A 13719-nucleotide genomic window follows, 5' to 3' on the forward strand; every position below is an offset into this window, starting at 1 on the left:
AAGAAATGAGCTAGGGAGAGGACCTCTGTGAAATTAACTCCAGTATTTCGGTGGAGGCGAACATGCCTAATTACAATATCAACCCAGGGATAGGGGGTTTGCATCCTTGGAATTCTTCCCAGGCCGGCCTCCTGTGAGCCTCTCTCATTGCTGTCTTCTTTTCTTTCTCTTCCCAGGGCGACATGGGAACATTGGGTCCGATTGGCTACCCAGGACCCAAGGGCATGAAGGTAAACAAAAACTGTTCTTTAATCTGGATCTCATCCCAGCCGGGCGCCCCCTGACTCATTTCAGCTTAGAAGGAAGGGTACCCTGACACAGTGTTGGGGGAGTGTACTCAGAGGGGTGCTGGGATGGAACGTGGCAGATCAGGGGCTCAGTTCTGAGAGCCAAACATCATGTGCATGTCATTTATACCAGACATATTTATTGGACAGCAGTCCCCCAGCTGAGCATGAGTCAGACGTGGTTCTGGACCTCAGGGCATGAAAGTCCACTACAGAATATCACCAGGGGGACAGAAACTATAATGGCAAGCCAGTGAGCTCAGGACATCCCTGAGTGGGAAGGGTGTGCAGGCGAAAGGTGGTCTCACGCTGCCAGGTCCACGTTCTAGGGACGATTCCATTTGGCTAACAAGCGTGTGACACAGCTCCTGAAGGCCGTCTCCCCCCATCAGCACCCTTCTCCCCTGGATGTGTCCAGAGCTCTGTGATTCACAAGTCAGCCACCCCTTTTTATGGTCCTTCACGACACACCATCGCCCTTTGGGCTGGGGCTCATTGCCCCTTTTACAGATGAGAAAACTGAGCCCTGGGCTGGAGCATCCAGCATAGGGTCTTGCAGTAAGCCAATGGGTTTACGCCAGGGCTCCTGACTTCTGGGGCTTTTACCCTCCGTCACAACTGAACACTGGCCTCTGTCTTGCAGGGACTGATGGGAAACGTGGGAGAACCCGGACTGAAAGGTGATAAGGTGATCTGAATACTCCCTTATTGCACTGTGTTTTATCTGCATGCGAATTCCCTCCGCCTCGACGCTGCTGCTGATTTCTTGCCAGGTCCACTCCCCTGCACTCTCCCCACCTCCCCTCTGGCCCTCCCTAAATCTGTTCTCCCCAACTTCTTCCTTGCAACTCTGGGTGGGATTCAGGCAGAGGATTCTGGAAGCATGCGGATCTTGGCAGACAGTGTGTGGGGGAGGGGCTGTTGAAGCTTGGGTTAGGGGTAAGTTAAGGCAGGTCTCCGAATTTTTTGGGGGGGTGGGGAGCAGAGCTGAGGCTAGTGTCTGGGCTTTGAGGTCAAAGCCACAGGATACAGAGGGTAGGGATGGAGAGATGGGGAAAAGTGGTGCTGAGATGATGGGCCCCAGGGCAGGGGTGATGGCATAGGAGGAAACAAATCCACATACACTGTCAACATTGGAATTGGGACCCCAATCCCAGAGTCTGAAAATGGGACCCCAATCCCAGAGTCTGAAAATGCAATAGAAAAGCCAGGACGGGCCTAAGCCCCTGACCGGCGATCCTCCCGGCTGTGAGGGGGTGGGCAATGGAGGGGGGTACCCTTGCTATGTGTCTTCCACAGTTCCACTGCCGAGCCAACCCTGGGCCAAACCAGAGCTGGAGGTGGGTAGGCGGGACCCCAGGGCCCAGAAAGGGGCAGCAGCTGGCCTGGGCTCTGCAGCATCCGAGTGAAGAGACTCAGGGGGTAGGGGCCGTGCTCCTGTGCTCAGCTCTGGTGCCATCTTCCTGCCCTACCCTGCAGCCTCTTGACAAACCAGGCCCCCCAGAGGGAGTGTGGGAGAGCTTTTGGGCAGCATCCAAGTTTCCATAAGCCTGAGCAGATAAGAGCTGCTCACCTGCCCCGGGGCCATGCTCCCTGCACCTGTCTTCAGAGGACTCTGCTCCTCCTAGAACAGGAGCAGGGACCAACACTGGTCCCCCTCTGAGTGTTCTACAGGGCTTAGCTCGCCCATCCTCCACCCCTCTATGAGATGGGAAGCTTGCTGAGCACGCACAGCTGGTGCGTAGCGACAGCATTCGAACCCAGGCGCCTGCCAGCAGAGACCTCCACCCTGAAGCAGGATGAGGTCATAAGGGCAGAGCCAGTGAGGTCCTTAGAGGTCACCTCCTCCAGTGCCTACATGTCACAACTGGAGAAACAGACCCGAAGAGGAGAAGAGATTCTTCAAAGGAAACTCAGTGATCTGTAGGAGCCAGCCCAGAGCCTGGACTCTTAGAAAAACTAGAGCTGTTGGGCTGAAATGAGCATCCCAGGTTGCCCTACCCACCTCACCCCTGGTACCCAGCCGTGCGGTGCTCACCCCAGTCCTCTCTGTCTGTTTCCACCTCTCCCGCCTCCTCCCTCATGCCCAAGCCTCCAGCTGCCGCTCCCTCCACCCCCCCACCCCACCCCGCCCCGCCCCACTCAGCTTTGCCCTCTGCCTCTGCCCTGCTGGTTGCCAAGCCCCCTCTTCCACGGCCCGCCCTCTGGAGATGTAGGGGCTTTCTGTTGGAGGCGGGGGCTTCCCCACAGCTACCTGTTTACCCCGTGGTTTGAGTCATCAGCACTCTGGAAATGTTGAAGTCATGGAGGAGGGGAAAGGAAGTGGGGGGGGAATAGGAGTGTAGGCAGGGAGCTTTTTATAGGCCCTTTACAGAGCTGGCCTCCAGCTCACTGTTTCTTCAGGAACATGGAAATAAACGTGTTACATAGAACTCGGCTGGCTTGCTGACTGCTGCTGCCTGGGACATCGAGAGATGTAAAAGCACTGAAGAAAAAAAAAAAGAGAAGGAAATTATTTTCCTGCTCATAGATCTCAGCAAAATCAAATAAGTCTTTAGAGTTGAAAAAAAAAAAAAGAAAAAAAGAAAAATCTCTTTTCTGCTTCTTTGGCTAGGATAAGGTCATAATATTTGGGGGAGCAATGTTCTTATCGCCCCTCTTCACTCCACCCCACCTTCTGGCCCTCCCCTGGGATGACAGAGCCACCCCTTCATGTTCCACGGTCATCCTGCCTAGAATCCCAGATTGTCATGACCCAGCCTGGCGTCAGTCCCGTTTACCACCACCTGGCTCCCTCTCCCCCCATAGAGGTACATTCTGGAACTCAGGCCCCTGCTCCAGGCCCAGCTTTCTCCAGATCCCTTGTCCTGATTTCTTAGGGGCCTTTGAAACCTTTTTTAAAAGCCATCTTACTCCTTGTTTGGACATTAAAAAAAAAAAAAAAATATTCTTAAGTTCCTAAAACTCTGGGATATTGTATAAGATTTTCCAAATTGGAAAAACCAAAGTAAGTTAAAAAAAAACCCAACTCTTTTTTTAATTAAAAAAGAAATTCTGGATTTTGTTCTACCAAGGAAGTTCTGTTGGATCATGGCCTTAGCTGCACGACATGAGTTCTCTAAGATTCTCCATTCTTCTTGGGTTTTTCTCCCCATCCATCCAACTGCTGCCAGGGCTGTGAATGTTTTCTGCGTCCTGGGGCCAACGTACCAACATGGAAAGCTGGAAAGGATGAGGGCTGTGTGAGACGGTTCCAGCTCCAAGGAGAAACCTCCCAATCTGGTTCTGTGACAGCTCATTTACCAGGATGTGGTTGAGTACAGGGAGGGGGCAGAAGAGACCTCTGACAGCCAGAATCAGTGTCACCAAGTCTATGCAATGTGTCATCTTAAAAAGGAAACACCCAGACTTAACTCGAGACCAGTTTACTTGCTGTTTACAAGTAGTCGTAATGAGCCAAGCTCTCTGGTTTCTCACGCTATAGCTGATTCAAAGCAGTTAATTAGACGTAGACTGAAGCCGACTGCTGGCACAGAGACTCCCACAGAAGGAGGATGTGACAGCTCACAGCCTGGCAGTGAAAAACATCAAGCAACAAATGCAAGCACTCTGAACCCACGGAGGTATGGGGACACTGTCCAAGCTGCACGCTCTTCCGTGTGACGTCAGCTGATGATGAAGAGACTGAAGGATCAAGACACGGTTCCTTTGACCCATGAGTGTCTGATCTCCCGCCAAGGCCAGGCAACATAGGGCACTTTAGCTTCCATTAGTGGAGTGTTCAGCCACCTGAGCAACCCCAAGCAGACCTGCGGCTAAGCTGGCTCTGTCCCCCGAGGGGACCCACCTTCCCCACGCAGGCTCCTCTGGGGCTGGGGGCCGCCCTTTTCTCTAACAAGGCTGCTGCTGGGTGGATCGACTTGGGGAACAGCCTCGGCAAAGCTGTACCTCGCCATTGGGTCTGGATGTGGGGGAGGCTTCCAGAACTCACCATGGTTTCCATCGTAACCTTCTTTGCTGGTGTGTATTTAGGGTGAACAAGGGGTTCCGGGTGTGTCGGGAGATGCCGGATTCCAAGGAGACAAGGTAACTCCTGCACATTCGCCCCCTGCCCCCTCCCCTGCTCTTCTGTGGTGCTGGCTTCTTGCCCAGGGGCCGACATGGGCCGAGACCCACCTGGAAGGTGGCATCCTTTCCCACCATCCTGTCTCCTCCATCTTCCATCCACACACCGTTGTTGTCTCTTCTCTGGACTTCACAGCGGCCTCCTGACGTATTCCCAGGCCCCAGCCACTTCCCTCCCAGCCTGTCTTCCTCACCTGCACAAAACTGCCGCGGGCCCAGCTCTGCTTCGTGCTCATCCATGGCTCCTCGCTGCCCCAGAGTGGAGTCGCAGCTCTGGACCCTTGCACCTGGGCCGCCAGTGTGCAGGCCCCTCTGACATGTTCCTGCCTCTTGCCCTTCCAGCCCTGAGCCCCAGCCCCACTGACCTCCTCACTGCACCAGGTTGGCACACGCGGCTGCCTCTCTGGGCACACCCTCCACCCCCAGCCCCACCCCAGAGCTCCGCGTGGATGCCGTGTTCTCTACCTGCTCAGGAAGTCGCCGTGCCCCTCTCTGAGTGCCCCTCATCTGCGGTAGCACGTTTCTCCCCTGGCTGATGGGGACTGGTGCTTCGCCCCCTGCTAGACAGCAGGTTCCCCAGAATAGGGCCCCTGGCTGGCCCAGAGGGGCTCAGGTCAGGGTCCTGCGCAGGAGAGTGAACACTTAAGACACGTCTGAGTGAGTGGCTGGCCGGGATGACAGAGGATCCCAGGCTGCCTGCCAGGCCGGCTCCTCTTTGCCTGTGTCCGGCACCATGTGGCCACATCTGGAGTTCTCCCAGCCAGTCAACGAGGCTCAGATGTTGGCCAGCTCTCCCTCTTCCTCTCCCCTCCCTCCTGGCTGGCCTGTCCTGACCCAGCCTCAATGTCTCTGGGTTGCAAGCCACGCAGGCCTGGCTGCTTCTGCAGCTGGGCCCCAGTCTCCAGACTTATCCAGTCATCATGGGTGCAGCAGCAGTGCCTGCTCGGTGGCCCCAGGGTCCCAGGGTCCTGGATGACCTTGTGAGGACAAGGAGCAATCATTTCACCTTTGCGTCCCTGGGTCCCAGCCTACAGGGCTGCCAAGCTGGAGTTTGCAAGCAGAGGGCTCATCCTCCCCCTAAAAGTCGGTGTTGTCCAGGCCTCAGGCTGGCAGGGATGACCAAGCAGCTGTCCATCTGGCCATTTCTGGGCATTACTAACCCCAGTTTGCTCTGCATCTTTTTCAGGGGAGCCAGGGCTTGCCAGGGTTCCCAGGCACACGGGGGAAGCCAGGGCCTGTGGTGAGTACCTTCTGCTTCTAGATCCTCAGGCTCATGGTGTCCAAATGGTCATGGAATGTGGCCAGAGATGCCTTCACATCCAGGACCTCATTTCCTCCCGTAGCAGCTCTGGGAGGCGAGTAAAGCAGAGTAGAAACGGAGATTTGCCCTTTTTACAGATGAGGACACTGAGGCCCAGAGTGGCAGGAGCACACCCAGGCATCAGGCATTGGCAGAGCTCTGGTGAGAATCAGGGCTCCCAGTGTCTTGTAAATAATAGTAATGTTATCAACAATAGCAGTGGATGTCATTTATTTATTGAATGTTCCCATTGGCACTAGTGATAAAGAACCTGCCTGCCAGTTCAGGAGACTTAAATAGACACAGGTTCGATCCCTGGGTCGAGAAGATCCCCTGGAGGAGGGCATGGCAACCCACCCCAGTATTCTTGCCTGGAGAATCCCACGGACGGAGCAGCCTGGTGTGCTACTGTCCATAGGGTCGCAAAGAGTTAGATGTGGCTGAAGCGACTTAGCACGCACACACATGTGCATCAGATCCTTCCTGTGCTGTATCTCTTTGAAAGACTGTCAACAACCCCAAGAGTTAGAGAATTGTTATTGTTCCCATTTCATAGATGGGGAAAGTAAGGCTCAAAGGCGAAGTGACTTGCCCAGGATCCGGTGCCTAGGAAGAGTAGGAGATGGGGCTTGAACAGTAACTCCTTGTAGTTGTCTGGGCAGATTTCACTCATATTCTCCTGAATTTTCCAACCATTCCCAGCCTGGGGCCTAATACAAGGGATCCAGGAAAGGAGGACCCTCGCTTACCCCTGCCTCCCCTACAATCTCTTCTCTTCCACAGGGCAAAGTTGGAGACAAAGGATCCATTGGGTTTCCTGGGCCCCCGGGACCTGAGGTATATAATGCCCTATTTCTCTGTGTCTGGCTGTTACTGGGACTGCGTGTCGTCCTTGGGAAACCAAGGCTCAGAGACAGGGAGAGACTTGCCTGAGGTCACACAGCAAATGAAAGATGGGATTAGAAATTCCTAGAGCAGCAATCTCTCCTTTTCTTCCTCGGCTTCACAGCTTCCCTGGGGGCTCGCAAAGGCAGTGGGGCAGCAGCTGGCTTCAGACACCCTCCCCACCTCCATGGCCACCTTTACAGTTTCCAGAAAGAAGCAACAGGAAAACCCTCTGAGCTGTGCTGCCTGGACCCTTCATGGGCGCTCCCCGCATTCTCTACCCCTCTGAGCTGTGAAACTTTTCCAGCTGTATACAGCCACCCTGGAGAGGTGCGGGGCTCCGAGCAAGAAACAAATGTAAGATTCTGGTGTTTGAATGGAGGAGACGTCATGACAGATAGATTAAGCAATTAACATGGTAACTACAGCTGAGTCAGTAGAACCCAAGAGTTTCTGATACATGTGATAACGAGCACAGGTATGTTAAATGTTCATCACCGGCATCTCTGTACAAAGGGGCGAGGTAGCTGGGCAGCTGATTGAACTCCTCTTCCCGACCCCACCCCCCCAACCCCATGCCTCACCCCCAGTACAGGGACCAGCTCTGAACAGGGTGAACACTGCTGGGGGACTGCCGTCTATCTTAGGGGGTCTAGGTCAGCCCTAGTCCCCACCTCACCCCTATGTCATACCTCCCTGGCCTGGAGCCTTGCACATCCCTGAGGTCTCGGAGGCAGAAGTCTGGTCCATCCTTCCAAAGATCACTCCTGGTATCGCCCGGATGGATGAGGGAGTGTTTCCTAAAAGCCACAAGTTCTACTTTCCACTGTGTTGACTTTGGCCTTGACACAGTCCTATCTTTAGACAGATGGACTTGGCCTCTCTTCCGTGGCCCTGATTCTTTCCCCTGGTCACTGTGGAAAAAGACTTCTCTGAGAGGCCGGGTTTCCCAGCAGTCTGGCCAGTGAGGGTGGAAAGCCGGCTCCCTCGTTTTATTAGGCACTGCCTCTTGCCAGGAGGCTGCGCCGTATCTTCGGGATGGGAGCTGGCTGAGCGGCCATCACGACCAGCCAGAGAGATACTGTCACCACCACCGTTTGCAGAGGAGGGCGCTGAGTGACTGAACGGGGTGGGGCTGACCGCCTCAGGGTCACCCTGCTGCTGGTAGCAAAGAAGTTCTTCATTTTGCTCTGTGGCTCCCTCCCGGGTCTCTGGACAGCTCTGGGGTCTGCCTCCCCCATCTTTGGGTTCTGTTTGGATTGGCGGACTCAGCATCCAGAAGATGGTTCTGCTCAGCCGAAGACAGAAGCTGACGAGCCTGTCAGCGCCTTCCGGGGTCTTTGTCACCTTTCCAAGACCGTGGGTGCAGCTTCTACTCCCCAGCCCCCGAATGAATCAGCTCTTTCATTCATTAGTGGGTCTGATCTGTGTGACACCAGAATTTGATCAGCATCCTGGCCTGCTTCAAATTCTCCCTGGAGACAGGCCCACCCCAAGCAGCCTTGTTTTCCCAGGACCCAAAACCCTTTGGCTTGTAGATTTTTTAATGAGTGCTTACCAGATGCCAAATACTGGACTCAGCGGTGCACTCACCTTATTCTCTTCAAGCCTCAGAACAGCCTTGTTTGGTGATTTTTACAGTTAGCATTTTGGAGATGTAGAAGCCAGGGCCCAGACAAGCTTAGAAACCTGCCTAGGGTCACACAGTGAGGCAGAATGGGACTTTGAGCCTCTTGATTTGAAGAAAAAGACGTGGGTCTTTGGCTTCCTGTGTTAGCTCCAAATTCGAGACCAGACTTCCCTAGTGAGAAGGGTGAGAGGATGTGGAGCTGGAATCTAACGGGAATTACCGAAACCTCAAAAGAAGAAGGAAATAAAGCCACTTACTAAGGTGAAGTCGGGGAGCATTCTGGCATTAGGGACTCATATTCAACGGCTTTGGTTTCTGGTTGGCAGGCAACTGAGGGAGTAGTGGGTCTGCCCTGAAAGCAAATGGGGTTCTAGGCTGAATTAACAGAGATATTATACCTAAAACAAGGGAGGGGATGTTCTTACACCGACCTCTGCTGGCCGGTTCATGGGTATCCTAGTGATCACCAACAATGCAAACTAAGCGGTTGGAGGCAGCCAGACTGAGGGCCCCGGGCCCCTGACTAGAGGCAGTTGAAGGGACAGAGAAGTCTGGTCTTTTCTGCTGGGGAAGGAAAGAGATTCTGCTCCATGTCCCAAAGAAGCTTCCCCTGCAGTCATCCATCGGAATGGTCTGGGAGCAGTGAACTTTCAATGGTGGTGTGGGGCAGAGTTCAAGGATACAGTGGGGATTTCTGCTTCCAGTAGTTGCTGATACCGGAGAAGGCAATGGCACCCCACTCCAGTACTCTTGCCTGGAAAATCCCATGGGTGGAGGAGCCTGGTAGGCTGCAGTCCCATGGGGTCGCTAGGAGTTGGACATGACTGAGCGACTTCACTTTCACTTTTCCCTTTCATGCAGTGGAGAAGGAAATGGCAACCCACTCCAGTATTCTTGCCTGGAGAATCCCAGGGACGGCGGAGCCTGGTGGGCTGCCGTCTATGGGGTCGCATAGAGTCAGACACGACTGAAGCGACTTAGCAGTAGCAGTAGCAGTTGCTGATACTTACAGTGCTTTGCTAGCCTTTCAAAGTCACAGCAAACCCAGGATATACAGGATGCCCGCAGTAAAGGGTAGCACTTCTCAGAGCAGAAGACGGCTGGCTGTGAGGCCCTGGCTGCCCCAAGCCTAAGGCTTGGGAAGGTCTGGATTAGATGATCTTGTATGTGCTAGTTCCTATGCTAGGACCTTCCTGCACTGTCCTGCTTCATTTTCTCAGCACCTCTATGAAGTATAGGAGCTGATTCTTTGTTTTAGAACCGTGATAACTGACCTGCCCAAGGTCATCTCCCCTGCAGAATGAGATGGAGACCCAGGTTGGTCCCCCTCCAAGACCCATGGTCTTCACATTTCCCTACACAGTCCCCCTGGGTGACCCCAGCTCTCTGCTTCCTTTCAGGGATTCCCTGGAGACATTGGCCCCCCCGGGGACAATGGCCCAGAAGGCGTGAAGGTGAGTCCCTGCCCAGGAGAGCTCCAGCTGATGAGGCTGACCGCTCTATGCAAACCACAGGCCTGATTCCAAGCCAGCGGGAGTCTCGCCAGCCTGTGATGGAGATGGGGGTGCGGCCTCTGAGCCTGCTTTCTGTTCCTTCTCACCAGGGTAAGCCTGGAGCTCGAGGCCTGCCAGGACCCCGTGGGCAGCTGGGGCCCGAGGTGAGACCGTCTGACCCTGCCTCCTGCCCACCCCCTGCCCCAGCCCCTAGCTTGCTCTCCCCTGGGTCCTGGAGACCTTAGCTGAGTTCCCAGGCCCCTCAGTCAGGAGACACAGGGCCCAGGGCCCCTCAGGTGTGCCCTCCCACTCATCCTTTATAGTTCTGCCCTGTGACCCTTCCAGGGTTCTTGTCTGCCCTGGCCTGGCTGGCTGGTCACTCTCAGCATGGCAATGCCTTTGCCCTGGGGTTTCCTCTCTAGGAGCCACTGTCACTGCTTCTTCTCACAGTAGCACAGTTTATTGGGGTACCGCTATAGGAGGGAGGGCATCGTCAGCTCAGGGGAGGTCCTGACTCTCAAAGGGATAGACTACGTCAGGTCCCTGTGGTTAGTGGCAGGCAGCGTCAGGATTTGAACCTGAGTCCGCTGAGCCCAAAGCTCCTGGCATGGACCCTGTTCTGTTTAACTTCTGGGCTTCTGGGGTCTGCCTGGGGCCTCCTGGGAGAATGACATGACTTGTGCAGCTAGTAAGTAGCAGAGTGAAGATTTGCTTACTGACTCATCCGTGGTGAAGGGGATTGATGATTTCCCCAAGCCTGTTGGAGCACCAGCTGGAGGGCTGTTGGACACCCCATGGGCTGGCCCCAGGTTTTTCCCATGAGCAAGGCCCTCCCCTGCACACCTTGGCTCAGGCCCCGGAGCTCCCATGATGCAGCCTTGGGTGAGGGCACAGGAGGCCCCGACTCACCGCGACCACAGGCAGGCATCTGGCTGACATGGATCCCTTCTCGGGCTGGTTCTGGGTCTGGCGGGGTCCCAGTACTGGCCCTGTGAGCTGCCACATAGGGCTGCTTTCCTGGAAGCTGGGGCGGGGGGGAGTGGGCTCTGGAGGGGGCCTCTTGGTTAGGCCTGGCATGCCATAGGGGCCAGTCTGGAAGCTCCCTGAGCCTGCTGGAGGGCCTGAGGCATCTCCATGGGCGGGAAGTGGGGAGGAGGGTGGGAGGGAAATATGGCACCAGCCTGTGCTCCTGTTGACGCTCACATTACAGCATTATCACTAAAGCAGGCCCTCAATATGCCCGCCACTTGCTCACATCTCCATTGATTCATCTGTCCACTCATCCATTCATTCACTCTTTCATTTGTTACCCTCTCTCAGGCCCTCTACCCTGCCTTCCCGAACCACACACCCACTAGACCCTGGGCACACCCATCCTGAGTGATGTTGGGGGTCGTGGTGTCAAAAAAGAATAAGAGATCATGGCTATCCTCCAGGAACTTGGGTTACTCATCAGTGGGTTTTTGTTTGTTTGTTTTTTTAAACATAATCACAATAGTAAAAGATGTTTATCAGTTTTCACAATCAATAGCCAGACAAAAAATAAAAGATAATTACATTTCCAAGTCATAATGGGGCTTCCCTGGTAGCTCAGACAGTTAACAATCTGCCTGCAATGCCGAAGACCTGGGTTCAATCCCTGGGTTGGGAAAATCCCCTGGAGAAGGAAATGACAACCCACTCAAGTATTCTTGCTGGGAAAATCCCATGGAGAGAGGAGCCTGGCGAGCTACAGTCCATGGGGTCGCAAAGAGTTGGACACGACTGAGCGACTAACTCTAATTCATGGGAACATGATTAACCTAACAATATAAAATAATTGCATGCAATTTGGAGGGTCAAGCAGAGTGATATTCATCAGTGCTTGAGATGATCCTCTCTGCCCCACACCGTTTTACAGATGGGGAAACTGAGGCATGGTGCGGTCTGCCACCAGTAAATGACAGAGCTCAGAACAGAGCCCGTATCTTTGAGCTGCAGTCTGGGGCTCTACTCAAACAGCATATGATAGGGTTTGGCTTTCCCGTCCAGCACTATTGCCAACCCAGTCTGACCACATTCACGTGACGGGCAGCCCCATTCACCCAGAAGCCCATGTGTGGTCTGGCCTCTAGGCCTCTGCCCTGGGTGGGGTCAGGCAGGGGGCCCAGGTGTACCATTTCTCGGCCAGGGAGGGCTCTCCTATGCCCACCCCTTGCCCTCCTGACAGGTCAAGTTCTCCAAGACTCCCACTGAGTTAACTTTCTCCTTTTTCTCCTCTCTCATGTCACCTGACCCTAGGGAGATGAGGGACCCATGGGCCCACCAGGGGTCCCTGGCTTGGAGGTGAGTGTTGCTGGCCTGTGGGTGTGGGATTTGTCGGTGCTGAGCCAGCTGTGTGCAGGCGGGCATCATTTGGGTGGTACTCTGGAGAGAAGTCGTCTATGAGAGCCTTGGGCCTGCCAGGGTGGGGGTGAGGACAGACCCCAGAGGAGAGAGACAAGAGGCAAGAAACTGCACCTACTGTGTGCAGCTACATCGCATCCATTTTCATTCATTTGATTCTTTCTTGAGAGAGGCACTGCCTTTCGTAGTATCATTCAAGGCCCTCGGGCTCAAAGAGCTTAGCCCAGGGACCTTCCCTGGCGATTCAGTGGTTAAGAATCCGCCTTCTCATGGAGGGGATACAGGTTTAATCCCTGGTCAGGGAACTGAGATCCAAGATGCCAAGGAGCACCTAAGCCCACACACCACAACTAAGACCCGTCATAGCCATAAAAAAAAAAACAAAAACAAACTTAGCCCAGAATCTCACAGCCAGGAAGCCAGGATACCCTCCCTGGAACCTGAATCTGACTTCTCTCTACTGCTTGAAGTGGCCTTCCAGAAAGAAGGTGTATGCCCAGCCCACCTTCAGTCTCAATTGCATAAATTGGCAGTTTGTAGATTTTTTTGGTCTTGGGACCTTTTGACATTCTTGGAAATGGTTGAGGACCTGGAATGCTTTTCTTTACATGGGTTACATCTATCGACATGAGTACTTAAAACCAAGAAATTTTAAATGCTTTTAACAATTCATTCAAGATTAACAACCAACTCTTTTCATGTTAACAAAAATAATACTTTACCCCCCCCAAAAGCTATATTTCCAAAACAAAAACCATCTAATGAAAAGAGTAGCATTGTTTTACCATTTTTTGCAAATCTCTTTAATGTCTGGCTTAATAGGAGTCAGCTGGATTCTCCAGTCTGCCTCTGCGTTCCATCTGTGGATAAAACCATGTGCCATGTAGTCTCTGGAAGACTCCACTTGCATTCATGAAAATGAGTGACATGGGCAAACGCCATCTTAATACTCTTATGAAAATAGTTTTGACCTGTGAATCTCCTGTAAAAGGGCCTCAGGGTCCCCCAGAGGGCCCCGGGACCACAGTTTGAGAATCACTGGCATAAACTCTCCATGCCCCTGTGTCCTTTGTCATTTGTTCCACTCTCTTCCTTTTCCTCACTCCTTGAAAGCAGTTTTCATCATTCCCATTAACAAACAAACCAGCCTGGGAGAGGAGGCTTCCCAAGGTCACACAGCTCCAAGACCCTCCCTGCCTCCCCAAGGACAGCTGGCAGCCTGGTGACCTCGGGGCTCTGTGTCCCTGCCCCTCCTGGCTTCTCTCACTCACTTCTCCCTGTTGTAGGGTCAACCTGGCAGGAAGGGGTTTCCTGGAAGACCTGGCCCGGATGGCTTGAAGGTGAGGGGACCTGGAAGTGACATGGCAGGAAGGGGGAGGAGGGAACACCTGGGGAGGAGAAGAGAGAGGGGGAGCCAACTAATGAGGCCCTAGGATGACCCCGGAACCCCTGACCTGTTGTGAAAATGGGAGGAGATGGTCCCCATTTATCACAAAGTGTGTATGACTAACAGGAAAACGTGGACAGAACCCAGTGTCCACCAGGGAGGCAGTGTTCAAGTCATGGGGCACAGCGCAGCCACCAAAGATGTTGTGCTGGGAGGATGGACAAGAT

General features: G+C 53.8%; 1 protein-coding gene across 1 annotated transcript in view; it reads left to right on the plus strand.

The window, feature by feature from the left end:
- COL27A1 (collagen type XXVII alpha 1 chain) overlaps positions 1-13719 on the plus strand; it is a 148385-nt gene that overhangs the window by 72222 nt on the left and 62444 nt on the right. The window contains exons 15-23 of the mRNA XM_081574904.1: positions 177-230; positions 931-975; positions 4320-4373; positions 5599-5652; positions 6496-6549; positions 9628-9681; positions 9831-9884; positions 12001-12045; positions 13392-13445. Of these exons, the coding sequence (XP_081431030.1) occupies positions 177-230; positions 931-975; positions 4320-4373; positions 5599-5652; positions 6496-6549; positions 9628-9681; positions 9831-9884; positions 12001-12045; positions 13392-13445 (468 nt within the window). The remainder of the gene's footprint in view (positions 1-176; positions 231-930; positions 976-4319; positions 4374-5598; positions 5653-6495; positions 6550-9627; positions 9682-9830; positions 9885-12000; positions 12046-13391; positions 13446-13719) is intronic.

The sequence above is a fragment of the Giraffa tippelskirchi genome, chromosome 1, assembly GCF_054371585.1.
Source record: "Giraffa tippelskirchi isolate mGirTip1 chromosome 1, T2T-mGirTip1v1.2.pri, whole genome shotgun sequence".
NCBI lineage: Eukaryota > Metazoa > Chordata > Mammalia > Artiodactyla > Giraffidae > Giraffa > Giraffa tippelskirchi.